Raw genomic sequence first — 13,535 nt, forward strand, 5'->3', positions numbered from 1 at the left:
ACAGGAGATGGCAGAAGACTGACATGAAGGCTCAGCAGCCATCTATTCTAAAGACAACCTGCCTTCATATATTTTTCCTAGACTCTTTTCATCTCAACAGTAGACACAACACAACAGGATCATGGGCTAGACAGAAACGGGCCAGTATGGCTGCCCTAGTTCTCATAATCAGTGCCCTATGCTACTCTTCCCCGTATGCTACTCTTCCCTTGTCCCTTGTACAATAAACCTCTGTGCAACACCAGCCCGATGTGCGAGTTTGTAATGATGAGAGAATGAGACAAAAAGGGTTTCAGATCGAAATATGTATTCTTTATTGCAGGAAAATATATGGATATATAGACAGGCATCTGCATACTGCAGAGAGACATTCAATTAAATTCAGTTCAATTTATTGTTGTCCACAATGTGGAAATTTGCCTTTGGCTTTACAGGTTTGCTTGCACATTATGGAAAGTACACGGCACAGGAAATGATAGGGTACATAAGACAACAGCGATAACGGGCATGGTTCTGATCTGGATGAGTCTAACGTTTATGAATTTAGCAGATTTATTGCGTTTGGTATGAAACATTTTGTTCTTGGTTGCTGCAGGAACTCTATAGCGTCTTCGTCAGCGTGCCGACATGCCGGAATGGCTGCCCTAGTCGTCGTCATCGAACATGTGATCGTACGGATCCTCCTCCTTGCTGTCCTCGTTTCCGTTGAACCAGTTCCGCTTGACGGCGTCGCCGTAGCCCTCGGACGTGTCGTGTGCGCGCAGCTTGGCCGCTCTGCTCTTGGCCAGCTCAAACAGGGGTCTCTCGTCCTTATCCAGTTCGATCTGGCTGGCCTGTATCTTGGCCACAAGAGATCTGTACGACTCCTCTGTTATCTTGGGGAAGAGGGCGTTGAGCCTAGACACCTGGATGCGGGCCACGAGCATGAGATCAGTTTCATTCTTTACCGTGGCAAACATGGACTGCTCCGGGACGGCTTCGGACTCTGTGTAAGCTGCCCTGCCGTGCTGGCCGCGAACATCCCCGTTGATGCACTGGTTGCTCAGCACATTGATGTAGTAATAGTCCTTGTTCCTGCAAAATCTCATGCAGCCGAACGTACCAGTGTGGAGGTCCGCGAAGATCCACAGCGACGTGTCGATCATGACCGGGGCCAGTACCTGTGCCCGAGCATTGTTGAACATCGTCTCCGTATGCAGGATCCTTGAGTCGCGGGTTAACTGGACCTTGCAGTACGCAAGTTTGTCGTTTTGCTGAAGCAGATTGTCAACCTTCAGTCGCGTATTCCCGAGATAGCGGAGCGTCCGCCCCAGCGTTGGGGGGAGCGTATTACACCGGTCAGCGTCTAGCCATTCCAGCGAGTCCAAGTTCAGCCCGGACGACCACGGCTTGCCCTCGGGAAAAGCTTTCCCCTTGATCTTCAGCGGGTCGCAGCATTTGAAGCTTGTCAGCATGTTCACCGTCTCGCCTTCGTTACCCTTCTTGGGCATCAGCTGTGCATTCAGGCACAACAGAGCGTTGTACAGGTTGGAGCCGTGCTTGGGGTTAGGGGCATGCACAAGCCGGGCCAGCTCGGCACAGAAGAAGCCCATGGCGAAAGCCACGGCCTGGCGGATCGACAGGGCCAGTGTGAAGTGGCACATGGGCATGTTGCCGTTGGTGCCGAGAAACCGGTAGGTGTGGTCCCTTTCGATGTCGCTTTTGTTCATTCTTTCGTCGAACCTGGGGTCGTTCGGGTCGAGTACGTTTCCCACCTCGGTGAACTCGGTTTCGTTGAATCGGTGCCAGCGGGAGTACACCCCAATACTCGTTACCGTGGATGCTTTAGCATTGATGCCCGAGCCGCACTTGAACGGGCTGGCCATCATCGCGCCCACCTTGGAATTGAGCTTTAGCTTGTCCGTCTTTGCGCCCGCCAGGGAAATGTCGATGGCCTCCGACATGTACGTGCCCCCGCTCATGGTCATCGCAACCGAGGTGAAGGTGCCGCTTTGCTTGGAGGAGCTGCTGTGCTGCTTGGTCGCGGGCCGCTGTTCCTTCTGTGACGTGTACACTTTGCCCCAGTCCTGCATCGCGCCCCCGGTCTGGGGCCTGAAGCCTACCCCCGAGCACAGCAACATGTTCCCCTGTGACCCGTCCTTGATGCTCTTGTAGAGTGTCTCTGTTTGATTTACTATGGCATCGCGCAGCAGCAACACGCTGCCGCCGGCCTTGTCCAGGTCCGACTGGCTGTACTGGCTGTTGTTGTGGCAGGGCAGCATGTTGCGCATCGTCGCAAACACCAGGCACTGCAGGTAGGCCATCATGTTGTCTGACAGCAGGTACTCGTAGATGCAGAGGTTCTTACCATACATGTCCGGCCCGCCCATCGGCACCTGGGCAAGCGCCTTGTTTTTCTCGAGCGCCGCCGCTCGGTCTCCCATCTGCGGGGCAACAAACCATAGGGCTCGGCACTCGCTTTCCGTCAACCTGTTTTTGTGCGCGAGTCGCTCCGCTATGTCGGCGCCGGTCCAGTAGAAGCCTGCAGTAGATGGGGTGACGTCCTCGCCTTGGCAGATGTGGAAGCCTTGGAAAAGCCTGTAGACGCCGCCGACCGGCAGCCACATGGGCTTCGTCAGCGTCGCTGCAAACAGCGGGTCGACAAAGTTGTGCTCCAGGAAGGGCGCGGAGGCTGCGCTCAGCACCATCGCCAGGTCCTGGGGTTCCATGTTCAGAGCCACGCACCTGGCAAACAGCTGCGTCAGGTACATGAACACCATGTGCCGAGGCTCTGATCCGTCGGGCCCCGGAATGGGATCGTCGGTTTTCAGGTCAATCGGCGAGAACTTCTGGAGCAGCTGCAAGATGAAGGCCGCCGCCTCCAGCGAAGTCTCCCTGAACACGATCCAGGGCTGGGCCTCGCCAGAAGGCTTTTGTATTTCGGCGAGCACATTGTCCGAGGTCATAGAGCCTACGAACGCCGAGAGGACAGCCTCTTCGCCTTGCAGTTTGACCAGGCTCTGCCAGGCCACCTGCTCATACGTGACGTGGGAGCGGTGAGGGACCTTGTCCATGGTGCGAGGGCTGCCCTGGATAGTCAGGAAGTGGCCCAGGTGCTCGCCATGCAGCACGAGCACCTTGCTCGGCACGACGGCGGGGCAGTAGACATGGAAGACAGGCGGGGAGTCGACAAGGACGTGGGTCATGGGCGACAGCTCCATCCCGTAATCGATGTTGGCGTGGCCCGGTCCCACCGTCAGGCAAAAACTCTCCTGGGGAAGGTTTACCTTCAGTGTCTTAGTTACGCCACCCGCCATTCTAAGAGTCCGAGGGGGTCTGGAGCCGACCGTGAGAGAAAGGAACTAGAGAAGTTGTTGACGTGCAAGACCAACACTCGGGGCTGTGACAAGGCGTACGCCTTCTGTCTCTTTTTGTGGGACGATCTGGCTGCTGCGCTGTTTCCGGGCGAGAAGGGGGAAAACGCCAACTGGCTGCCAAGCAGGGAGGAGGTTTCAGCTAGGGAGAACAAGAAGCATCTACTCAGATTAGGACTGATGGCGCACTTTTATAGGTACTTGTCAAGGAACCCGGGCCCTAATACCCCGGAGCACGCCTCCCGGTTCAGGGGCGTGAAGGAGGCGGCCGGGCTCCTATTTCAGGGCTCCGTCTTAGCCAGGCAGCATCGCCCGAGGACGGCGGCGACCGGAAGGTCCGGTGACGGCCAGTGCCCGGGCATCAAGTGGCACAAGTTGAGCTTCGTCAAGGCCAAGCAGTCATACCAGAACAGGCTCACCAAGGCCTTTCAGAAGGTGAAGCAGGTCGGCCACGCGGGCTTGGTCAAGAGCGACCTCCAGTGGGGCCTCGGCTGCTACTACAGGCTGGCTATGGCCTACACCACCGACAGCCCGCTGGAGCTGGCGGCTGCGTGCATGCCATGGCTGAAGCCCGCGGTCGAACTCATCAACCAAGAGAACTTCGCGGAGCTGGCCGGGTTGCACGAGCGTGTGCTGACGACGCTGTACGCCGTGCTCAACTGCTACGTGAACTGGATCGAGCCCACCTACCACCAGCTCCTGCTGGTGCCCGGCCAGCCGCGCGGCAAGCCCCGCGTTGACGAGTGTGACATGCGCTGCTACAGCTGCCTCAAGAACCAGACTTTCCGCTCAGCCGAAGTGCGGGGCAACCCCAAGAACATCGACGTCCAGTTTGACTTCGACAGGATGGCCTTCAGCTCGTCTTGCTGCCAGGCCCCCGTCATGTACATGCCCCTCTGCACCGAGTCGGTCAATACGCTGACATTCACCTACATGAGGCAGGTGTACACCACATGCCCGTTGTGCAAGAGGACCATCTTTTCGGAGCTGCTGGTCGACTATCCCACGCTCGTCTCACGTTGCATCTCGTGCTTTGGGAGGAGCGGGGACGACGGGGGGGCCGTAGACGCCGACAGCCGACTGAACTATTAGCGTCTCGGAGCCGCTCTTGCTGCTAACAACTTCGAGCCCACGTCAGTCGCAAGCGACTCAGACACACTGATGGTTCACGACTGCGGGCCGCGGCACCCGGACTCAGCCGCAGACAGCGACGGCTAAGACTCTGAGGTCTCCGATGACCATGTCTCGGATTGCGACGCTGACAGTGAGCCCTACTGCGGCCATACAGAAGAGTGTGACGCTGCTCCGAGAGCCGGCGGAGATCAACGCAGCCCTCTTCGTGGTGCGAGCTGACTCGCAACGCGCAACGACGGAGAGCGAGAGTGTCCGTCTGAGTGTTGCGGCGTCCGTCTCGGATGCCGGCTGCATTGAATGGAACTCCGACGGCTACGGCCCAGACAAGTACTTGCATACCACTGTCAGCACCATGTACGTTACGCTGCCCGACGAGAAGAGCGACTCAGACTGCGACGGCTCAGAAACGGACAGCGACAGCGACGGCTCAGAAACGGACGGCGACGCCGACACGCGAACACCGCCTAGCTCCGGGGCTGGCATAACTGAGGAGTTTGTGACACTGTTGTAACTCGATGTGTGATGTGAGACAATAGAAAATAAAAACATATTTGACTGTAACCCCTAGGGTGTTGTTGTGTCTATCTTTCTGAGCTTGGTCGAATAGAGGCCCCGGTCTGACTCCTGGTGACGGCCTAGAAGAGGGGCTTGTTGACAATGAATTTAAGCTACTAGCCTAAGCGAGGCTAAGCGGATCAGCGAGGTCTCAGTCCGCACTTCCGCACCTCAGTCAAGATCCCTCGACCGCCTCTACAACAACACCATGTCCGAGAACCGTTGCTTCTTGTGCGGGTCCGCCGACACGCTGCCTTCCTACACCGAGACCTGCCTGAGGATGCTCGACATCCTGCATGACATCCTACACAAGTACTGGCTGCCGTTGGAACAGGGCGTCAAGTCAGCATTGCTGTACAAGCCTTTGAATGCCGTGACCAGCTGGGCCCTCTGCTCTGGCAACAAAGCAGATGCCTGGGAGCAGCTGGTCAAGGGAGTGACCAGCTTCATTGAACCTAACTCCACTGAGTTCAAGGACCTTAGGTCTGAGATGGAAGCGCTCGCCGATCGCACCATACCAGTGGAGCTCCCGCTTACGTCCCGCTCTGCACCGAAGAAGCAGACGGACGTGTTCATCTGGCACGATGTCCTGGCTGAGATGAACGAAGTCTCGCTGAGCAAGGTCTACCTGCTGTTGTGGCTGATCAACCGGCAGACCTGCCAGGTCCACAGGGGCGACTTGTTTATACGTTTAAGGGACAACGTTACGGCCAGGGCGATCACGCAGTACGTTGAGGACTGGTCCGGGTCTTATTTCGGCTGGATTACGCGGGCCGTCTTGGAGAGATTGTACCTGTACAGTCAGCGCATCTGCACACCGGATCACCTTCGGCTACCCACGGGTGTGTTCCGCCACCAGCTCTACCTGCCGGCGGGCCTGAAGTCAACGCCCTTGGTTCAGGCGGGCAAGGACGAAGCGACCAAGTTCGAGGCGAGCTACAGAAATCGCACCGCGAAGGTACGCGTGGCCATCTTCGACAAGGTGCCCGAGTACCGCAAACCGCTGTCGTGCAAGACAAGCGGAATGGAGCCGCGCAAACTTCTCCAGAACCTGCTGTTCACCTTCAAACCAGACCGCTTGGCTGACGTATACCACTACTTCGCACTACTCAACTTCGACGACCCGCAGCAGCCTGGCCGCCACCTCCGGCTCGACCTCGCCAACGGGCCCGATGTGCGGCTGGCGGCCCCGGAGAATCTCTTCCATCTGGCTGAGGAAAACGGCCTGAGCGTTGCGGCGGTGTGCCGGGGCCTGGAGCTGATCCTTCGCGAGGTGTTTAGGCTGGTCAGCGAGGCTGACAGCGTCAAGGTCATGCTGAGCAACTTTCGTGGCAGGCCAGGAGTGTCCCACGCCCCCTCTGCAGACCAGGAGGATCTGTGCAGGATGACGGTCGCCGTGCGTGCACTGCAGCGCCGCCCATTCGCGCTCGACCTGTGCATGATGGATTGCCTGGGGCAGGACACCATGCTGATCGACAGCGCCTTTGCCACCAAGGGCGAACGCGGTGCTACCACCTACAATGCCATGAACGTCGTCAAGGTGTGCCACCCCTCATACGTCCCGTGGCCCGAAAACTGGCTGACCGAGCTGCTCTGGCGCGACATTGACGAACACGGGTTTGGTTTGGCCGCGAGGGACTACGGCCACTACATGATGTATGCGAAGCACTTAACCAAGGCAAAGACGTCCGTGGCGGCCTTGGGGAGCGCTGATGCTGAGATGCTTGAAGACACCGTCAAGGTTGAGACACTCCAGGACAAATAGTGGGAGTGACACTTCTGTTACCTGATATATGTTGTTGATTTACTGAAATTCTACATAGGGCCCTGGGCCTCGTGAACCAGATTTTGATTTTCTGTGTATGTGTGTTTTCTGCACCTGCGAAAATAAAGAATACAAAGAACACAGTGTCACATTTTAGTTTTAATGCTGATGGCTATTGGTGCTGGCATTCTGGGGTTCTGGTATAAATACAAATATATGAAGAGAGAATAACCGGTGGGGCAGAGCAAACCCCTAGAGTAAATCATAGAAAAGAAATAGAGACAAATATAGACCTCTGTGATGAGCATGGAGTTGACGCTATGTACAGCAGTTGTAGGGTTCCAATGATACAAATAAAAAACAATATTCTACAAGAATGATCAGAGTATGCGTTTTTAATTTATTCTTCACACTGTTTCACAGGTCATGACAGAGAGAAGCTTTAGACCAGGTTGTGAGTACTCTGCCATGTCGGACAGTCCGTGTGCCACACAGCAGCTGATCCTAATGCCTCTCATCCCGGTCCCGCACGCTTCGTGCCACTCATTGGTGCTCCAGTCGCAGCGCTCCACTTTGGAGCTGTTGGGGGATCCTCCGCATACGAACAACTGGTCGTCCACCACCTCGATGCCGAAGCTGCTGCGCGGACGAGGCATGTCGGGCGCGGCGCTCCACGTGTCGGTTAGCGGCCCGTAGGCCTCGGCGCTGTGCAGTCTAGTTCCGATATAACTGCCGGCCACTGCGTAGACGCGCCGTGGTGTAGCGGGGCACGGAGTACTCGGCCATGTCGGACAGTCCGCTTGCCACACAGCAGCTGATTGAAATGCAATCCTCCCCCATCCCGCAGGCTTCGTGCCACTTGTTGGTACTCCATTTGTAGCTCTCCACCTTGGAGCTGTCGGGTGATCCTCCGCATACAAACAACTGGTCGTCCACCACCCCGATGCCGAAGTTGGTGCGTGGTTCCGGCATGTCGGGCACGGCGCTCCACCTCTGGGTTAGCGGGTCGTAGGCCTCGGCGCTGCGCAGTCGTCCGGCCAAACCATGGCCGCCCACTGCGTAGATGCGCTGTCTGTAGGCAATGACGCCCAAGTGGGAACGCTCGACGCTCATGCGGGCGATCTTCGTCCACCGGTCGGTGTCTGGGTCGTAGCACTCGGCCGTGTCCAGGACCTCATGTGTCTCATAAGAGTGCTCATACTCCGTCACACGACGATATACTACACCACCGCAGATGTAGACTTTGTTGTTCAGTACTGTGGCGCTGGCGTGCATCCTCTTCCCGTTCATAGGTTGGAGCAGAGTCCACTTGTCGGTCTCAGGATCATAGCGTTCGACACTGTCGTGCACGATGCCTCTCTCGAACCCATCCTGCTCGGTTTGTACCTTTCCTACCTTGCCTCCCATGGCATAGATACTGCCATTCAGTACTGCCAAGCTGTGCCCCCCTGGGCGAGGATGATGCATGGCTGCCACATCGTGCCAAGTACGGGTACCGAGGTCAAACTTCCGCACGCTGGTGTTAATGCAGAACGAACCTCTCTCATCGCTCATGTAGCCGCCAACACAGTAGACAGCGCCATTTAGGAAAGCGGCGGCGCTGTAATTTTGCATAGGCCGAAGTTCACTGTTTGGTACATTGGCCCAGAACTTGTCACGTGGATCGTATAGCCGAATCCTCGAAGTTGTACCGTCGCCAAACCTGATTCGAGTGACGGCCAACAGGACGGCATGTGGCTGGCGCGGCCGAATCTGGGCGTTTACATCACGCATGACCCTCTCGGCCTCGGCGACGATCGCCTCACACTCTGCGTCGTCCTTCACCAGACCGTGGTTCTTCACCCGGTCGACGAAGTAGTCCGTGGCCATTAGGGCCAGGCGGATCTTGGGCAGTAGCGCGGATATGTGACCTTCGCGCTCCTCGGGCGCGTGGGCGATCCAGCGGAGCGCGGCCTCGAACGCGGCGCTCTCCCGCCCCACGTTCAGATCGTCCCGTCCGAGGATGTCCGTCAACCGCTCGAGAGAGAGTCCCAGGAACTCTTCGGAGTACGCGGCGATCTGCTCAAAGCGCAGCAGGATAAAGAGAAAGGCCTCGTTCCTCAGGTCCGGACAGTGGTATAGGTCTGCCAAGGTAAAGATGCCGACGCAGTTCCCCGGGTGGAGCCGCGCCTCCAGGAACTCGCAGCAGGAGCGTTTCACCCCGGCGAAGCCGAGGTAATCCGCCGCTATCAACAGCTCCTCCGCATTGTTCTCGGTCACCGGGACGGAGCCTGCGTCGGCGGAGTCTAGGAGGAGACGCATCGCGTTCGTCGACACGGGGCCGTCCATCTCGTAGACGTCGTCCTGCGACGTCCAACCGTGGGCGAAGACAGCGCGGAAGTATGGGCTGCAGCCGCAGAGGACGGCCTTGCGGACGTCGAATTCCGTGCCGTCCACTCTGATCCGCCAATAGCCCGAAGGCGGCATTGCGACTACCGGGGTTCCAATGACAAAAATAAAAAACAATATTCGATATGATCAGAGTATGCGTTTTTTTTTCTCCTTTGATGGGAAAATCTGACTTCTGGAGGTCCTCACACCAGAAGGGAAAAGACAGAAAGTGATACTTCGGGCAGGGGGGTGTTAGTTTTACAAGACTATCTGGAGCAGAAAACTGGGCTTAAAACCTGTACCATTCTAGAGGAGAGGAGGAGAGGATTTTGTGCGACGGGCGTTTTGTCAGAGAAGAGTTTTTTGTCGGAGGAGAGGATTTTGTAAGAGGGGCGTTTTTCAGAGGCTGTCCTCTAACAAAGATATCTCCTGACAGAAACACCATCCTCTGACAACTCTGTCTCGCTCTGACAGGATGCTCCCTGTGGTGGCTATAAAATACCAGTGTCTTGGAGTCTTGTCTTGTACATGTCTTGGAGAAGCGTAATCTGTAAGTGTTTTATTGATAGGATTCCAGCTCGAAAATGCTACCTACTTTTTCTTTTAGAAGTACATTTTCTTTACCAATTGTTTCCTACGAATGCCAGAAGTATTATGTTCATTGTAATTGTAATGTGTCTGCGTTTGTGCACAGATATTCGCAAAAACTGAAGGCCTGAAAGATGCCGCCACTTCGATTGTGCCCCATTTGCTACTACAAGCTGGTCAACCTGCCTGAACACCTCATGAAAGTCCACCATATATTTGATAAGGAAGAGCGCAAACTCTATCTTGCCCTTGACCACGGGAGGTAAGTAAAAAAAATGTTTTTACCGCACTAGGCAGAGCTTCTTTAATTCCTGTATTATGCTGAACATATATTGAAAACTGATTTGTGTTGAGGTACGCTGGACCACTGCCCTGCCACCAAGGAAAGTGTGCCGGGGAGTATAAGAAAAGGCTGGACATACACCTCGCTGTTGAGCACATCGATTTTGGGGTATGATTGTACACCTTTCTTAACATCACCTTTAGATTTCTCTAGTTACCACCGGTCATTTTGGAACTTAACCATAACGATTCCAGCTTCAAACCCTTTATGTTCTACGTTTAAAGGAGGAAGAGAGGAAAGAGGTACTGGCTAAAGAGAAAAATGGAGAAATCCGGCAGCGCCTGAAAGAATTGCAAGAAAAGAAGGGAGAGGATAAGTCAACGAGGCATGAGGTCAAGGAGCTAAAAAAGTTAGTGGTTGACTTAGAGTGTAAATTGGCGGACGCCGTCGCCAGTGGCAGCTGGGGCGCCAAGGACCCAAAAAATGCAAAGAAGAGACCGAGGCGAGATGAATCAGACTCTGACAGCCTTCAGGGAAGAGACCGGCGGCGCGACCAACCAGCGGTTCTGCCGCCCAGGGCTCTGGAGGGGCGACGGGCAAGGATGACAATCGGTTTGTCGCTCAGCACAAACCTTTATAATGACTGTATCACCTTTACATTTGCCTGACAATTATTGTGTTTGTTTACTGCTTATAGGGGACCTCACCGATCGCTGGCTGAGCAGTCGCCTACACTCCAATGCCTCAAAGAAAAAAAAAGAGAACTGCAAGCAGGGGGTCAAGCATGTAATGGAGTTCATCAGGGCCATGGGAAGTGGCGACAGCGGGCTGAATGTGTCCCTTACTTATATTGATGAGCCAGGGAAACTTCAAATGTAAGTTATATTTTTCTTCTTTTTTTGTCGCAGACACACACACACACACACCATGGTGTGATTGTTGTTGCTACCTGTGTCAATTACCAGAGCATTAGTTCTACTTATATATATATTGTTTTAGGTGGCTCAAAGACCTGCGATCACAGTTTGCAATACCTACTATCAAGACCCGAGTGTACCATGTGCGGACTTTCCTGATTTATGTGCATAGTCAGGCCTTCAACGGGGTATGAGTAGCAGTGTTGAGTGGATTACTTTTCAGCAATGTAATAATGTAACACTTTACAATTTCCAAAGCTACTTAGACACCCATACAGACATTGTTAATTGCATTTTATGTATTTTTTGTTTTGGATTATCTATTATCCTCAGGTGAGGTTGGGATCTCGCCGCTTTAGCTCCCTTTTGGAAGTCCTCAAGAAGGAGCAGGATGCTCTCGAGGCTGAGCTGCTGGGACATCGTCAGCGAAAAGCTTTGGAGAAGGCCAGTGAGTACAACATTTTGTATGAAATTTTCTTATCTTTCTTTCTTTTTTTTGTATGTGAATTATCTGACTTTGCAATTTAATACTTTACAGAGTTTCTCCTGAGCAGGGCCCAGTTGGAAGAATTCCGCAGAGTGGCAAAATGCAGAATCCCCAATTGCCTGGGTAAGTGTGAAATATCCTAGACCGTACGACTAGATCCACAGCCATTATACGAAATATTGGGTGAAATAACTGTCTCTTTAAATCGATGTATCAGAGAAACTGCTGAAAAGCCCAGGCAGCGTGGAAGCCCTCAAGCGCTTTGTCGGGTGGCTGGCGGGGTATGTATTCTCCCTAAGCGGCCATCGGAAAGGGGTGCTCACACATTTGACCCCCCTTCAGGTGGAAAACCCACAGCAGGACGAGGACGTGTACGTCATCAATGTACGTAATGGTAACCTTTACCAAGCATGAGATGTTTTGTACATATCGCTTTGTGTATTCCTGTATCTGTATTCGGCTTTGGCTGGAACACACTACTACATTTTCGTCTACGACTCCAGGTGGCAGAGCATAAGACGGCCGGCACCTTTGGCCAAGCAGGAATTGTCCTCACGCTTGAGGAGTACACCTGGTTCCGGAGGTTCGCCACCATCCGCCACACGCTCCCGGGCTACCAGTCCCAGGCTACCTTCTTCTTTAACTCGGCCGGGGGAGTTATGGCCAAACTGGGGGAGATGGTGGGGACGGTGTTCAACTCGATTAAAATAAGTGGTGTGACGATCAACGTCATCCGCGCCTCTATCGCAACGATGGTGAGTTTGGCAGATTGATAGATATAAATTCTGTCATATGGACTCGGCTTCCCCTCTCAGGGTATGATTTGACGGCATCTTCAACACTCACTCTTTTGTACCAGGCCGAGCGTGAGCTCAGCAAAGAGCAGCGGGATCGGGTGTGCGTCGCCATGTGTCATGGTGTAGGCACATCTTCCAAGTGGTATGTGGCCCCCCCATCGGTCGCAGAGTCCTATGCCACTCGCACGTGCCTCGAGTACGGAGCGCGCCGCCCTGCCACTGAGGTACCTGCAGCAAGCGGCAAGGCCTGTGCGTCGCCCCCTCAACCTTCAGGTGCTTGTCCAGAACAATTCGATTAATTTGTGATATTCTCTATTCGTGTATACATCATTGATGTTACGCACTGCCGGGTCCTTACATTGTGTAGTTTTCTCTGTATTTTAGAGGAGAAGGATTCTCATCTATCCCCAGGAACTGAGGGACATGGTACTCGAGGCCTTCAAGGAACACTGGGATTCAGAAGGAGGAGAGGCCAGAGAGAGAAAGCTGTGAGTCGGAGGAAGACTGAAGATTTGTTGTTGTAGTTTATTTGGTTTTTATGTTGGTTGTGTTTATAATAAACATTGTGTGGTAATAGTTACATACAATAGAATAAATGTTGTAAATCTACCAGTCAAGTTGCATTCTTTGTTGTACTTTCATACATTAGGCTGAACAGATCAGAAAAGTTTTGCTGTGTGTTGCTATACCTTTGTCTGAGCCTATGGTAGTCCCTCTGCCGTACACACACACACACACACACAAGGCTGCATGCATTTGGAGTCTGTTTATTTCACAGCTCATGAACTCAGCCTGTGTAGGTCCTAATTAGGGCAAAAGAGCTTTATGTCAGCTCGGTGATCCCAGTGCTGAGGCTACAGTCTGTCAGCGCCCTATTGGCCAGAAAGGTCAAGAAGGGAACAATAACGAGGCAAGTTATGGACAACGCAACGACTATTTACTGCCCGCCTGCTGCGGAAGCCTGATCCTCAGACGGAGGGGTAAATAATGGTGAGCGTGATACGTGAGGAGCTGGTGCTGTCCGACGATGCATCTCCAGAGCTGTTCGAGATCCTCATCATGGCCGGGGCTCCTGCCTCCGGCCTGCAGCTGCAGACGCTCAACGTCAGCGTCGAGCAGTCAGAGCTTGACCTCCTGCGGAACATGTGGGAGAAGGACTCTGGCACAGTGCCCAAGGCCGATCTCGATAACCTCCACTGGATGCAGTGCAAGGCCATGAACGAGGTGAACCTGAACATTCCCCAAGTTATCGCAGAGGACCCGCGGAAGCTGAACCGCTACTACAT

At 54.1% G+C, this 13,535-nt stretch overlaps 1 protein-coding gene across 1 annotated transcript; it reads right to left on the bottom strand.

Annotated features, from left to right (window-relative positions):
* Nucleotides 1–7,214: 7,214 nt before the first annotated feature.
* On the bottom strand, nt 7,215–9,273 carry LOC310771198 (kelch-like protein 10; the record flags this gene model as incomplete). The annotated part of the gene is made up of 3 exons (XM_083663862.1): nt 7,215–7,546; nt 7,851–8,027; nt 8,304–9,273. The coding sequence occupies 3 exons, from the start codon at nt 9,271–9,273 to the stop codon at nt 7,215–7,217; spliced, it is 1,479 nt and encodes a 492-aa protein (XP_083519988.1).
* Nucleotides 9,274–13,535: the final 4,262 nt, after the last annotated feature.

Source organism: Poromitra crassiceps (assembly GCF_964638095.1).
Source record: "Poromitra crassiceps genome assembly, contig: HAP1_SCAFFOLD_421, whole genome shotgun sequence".
In the NCBI taxonomy this organism is placed as follows: Eukaryota; Metazoa; Chordata; class Actinopteri; order Beryciformes; family Melamphaidae; genus Poromitra; species Poromitra crassiceps.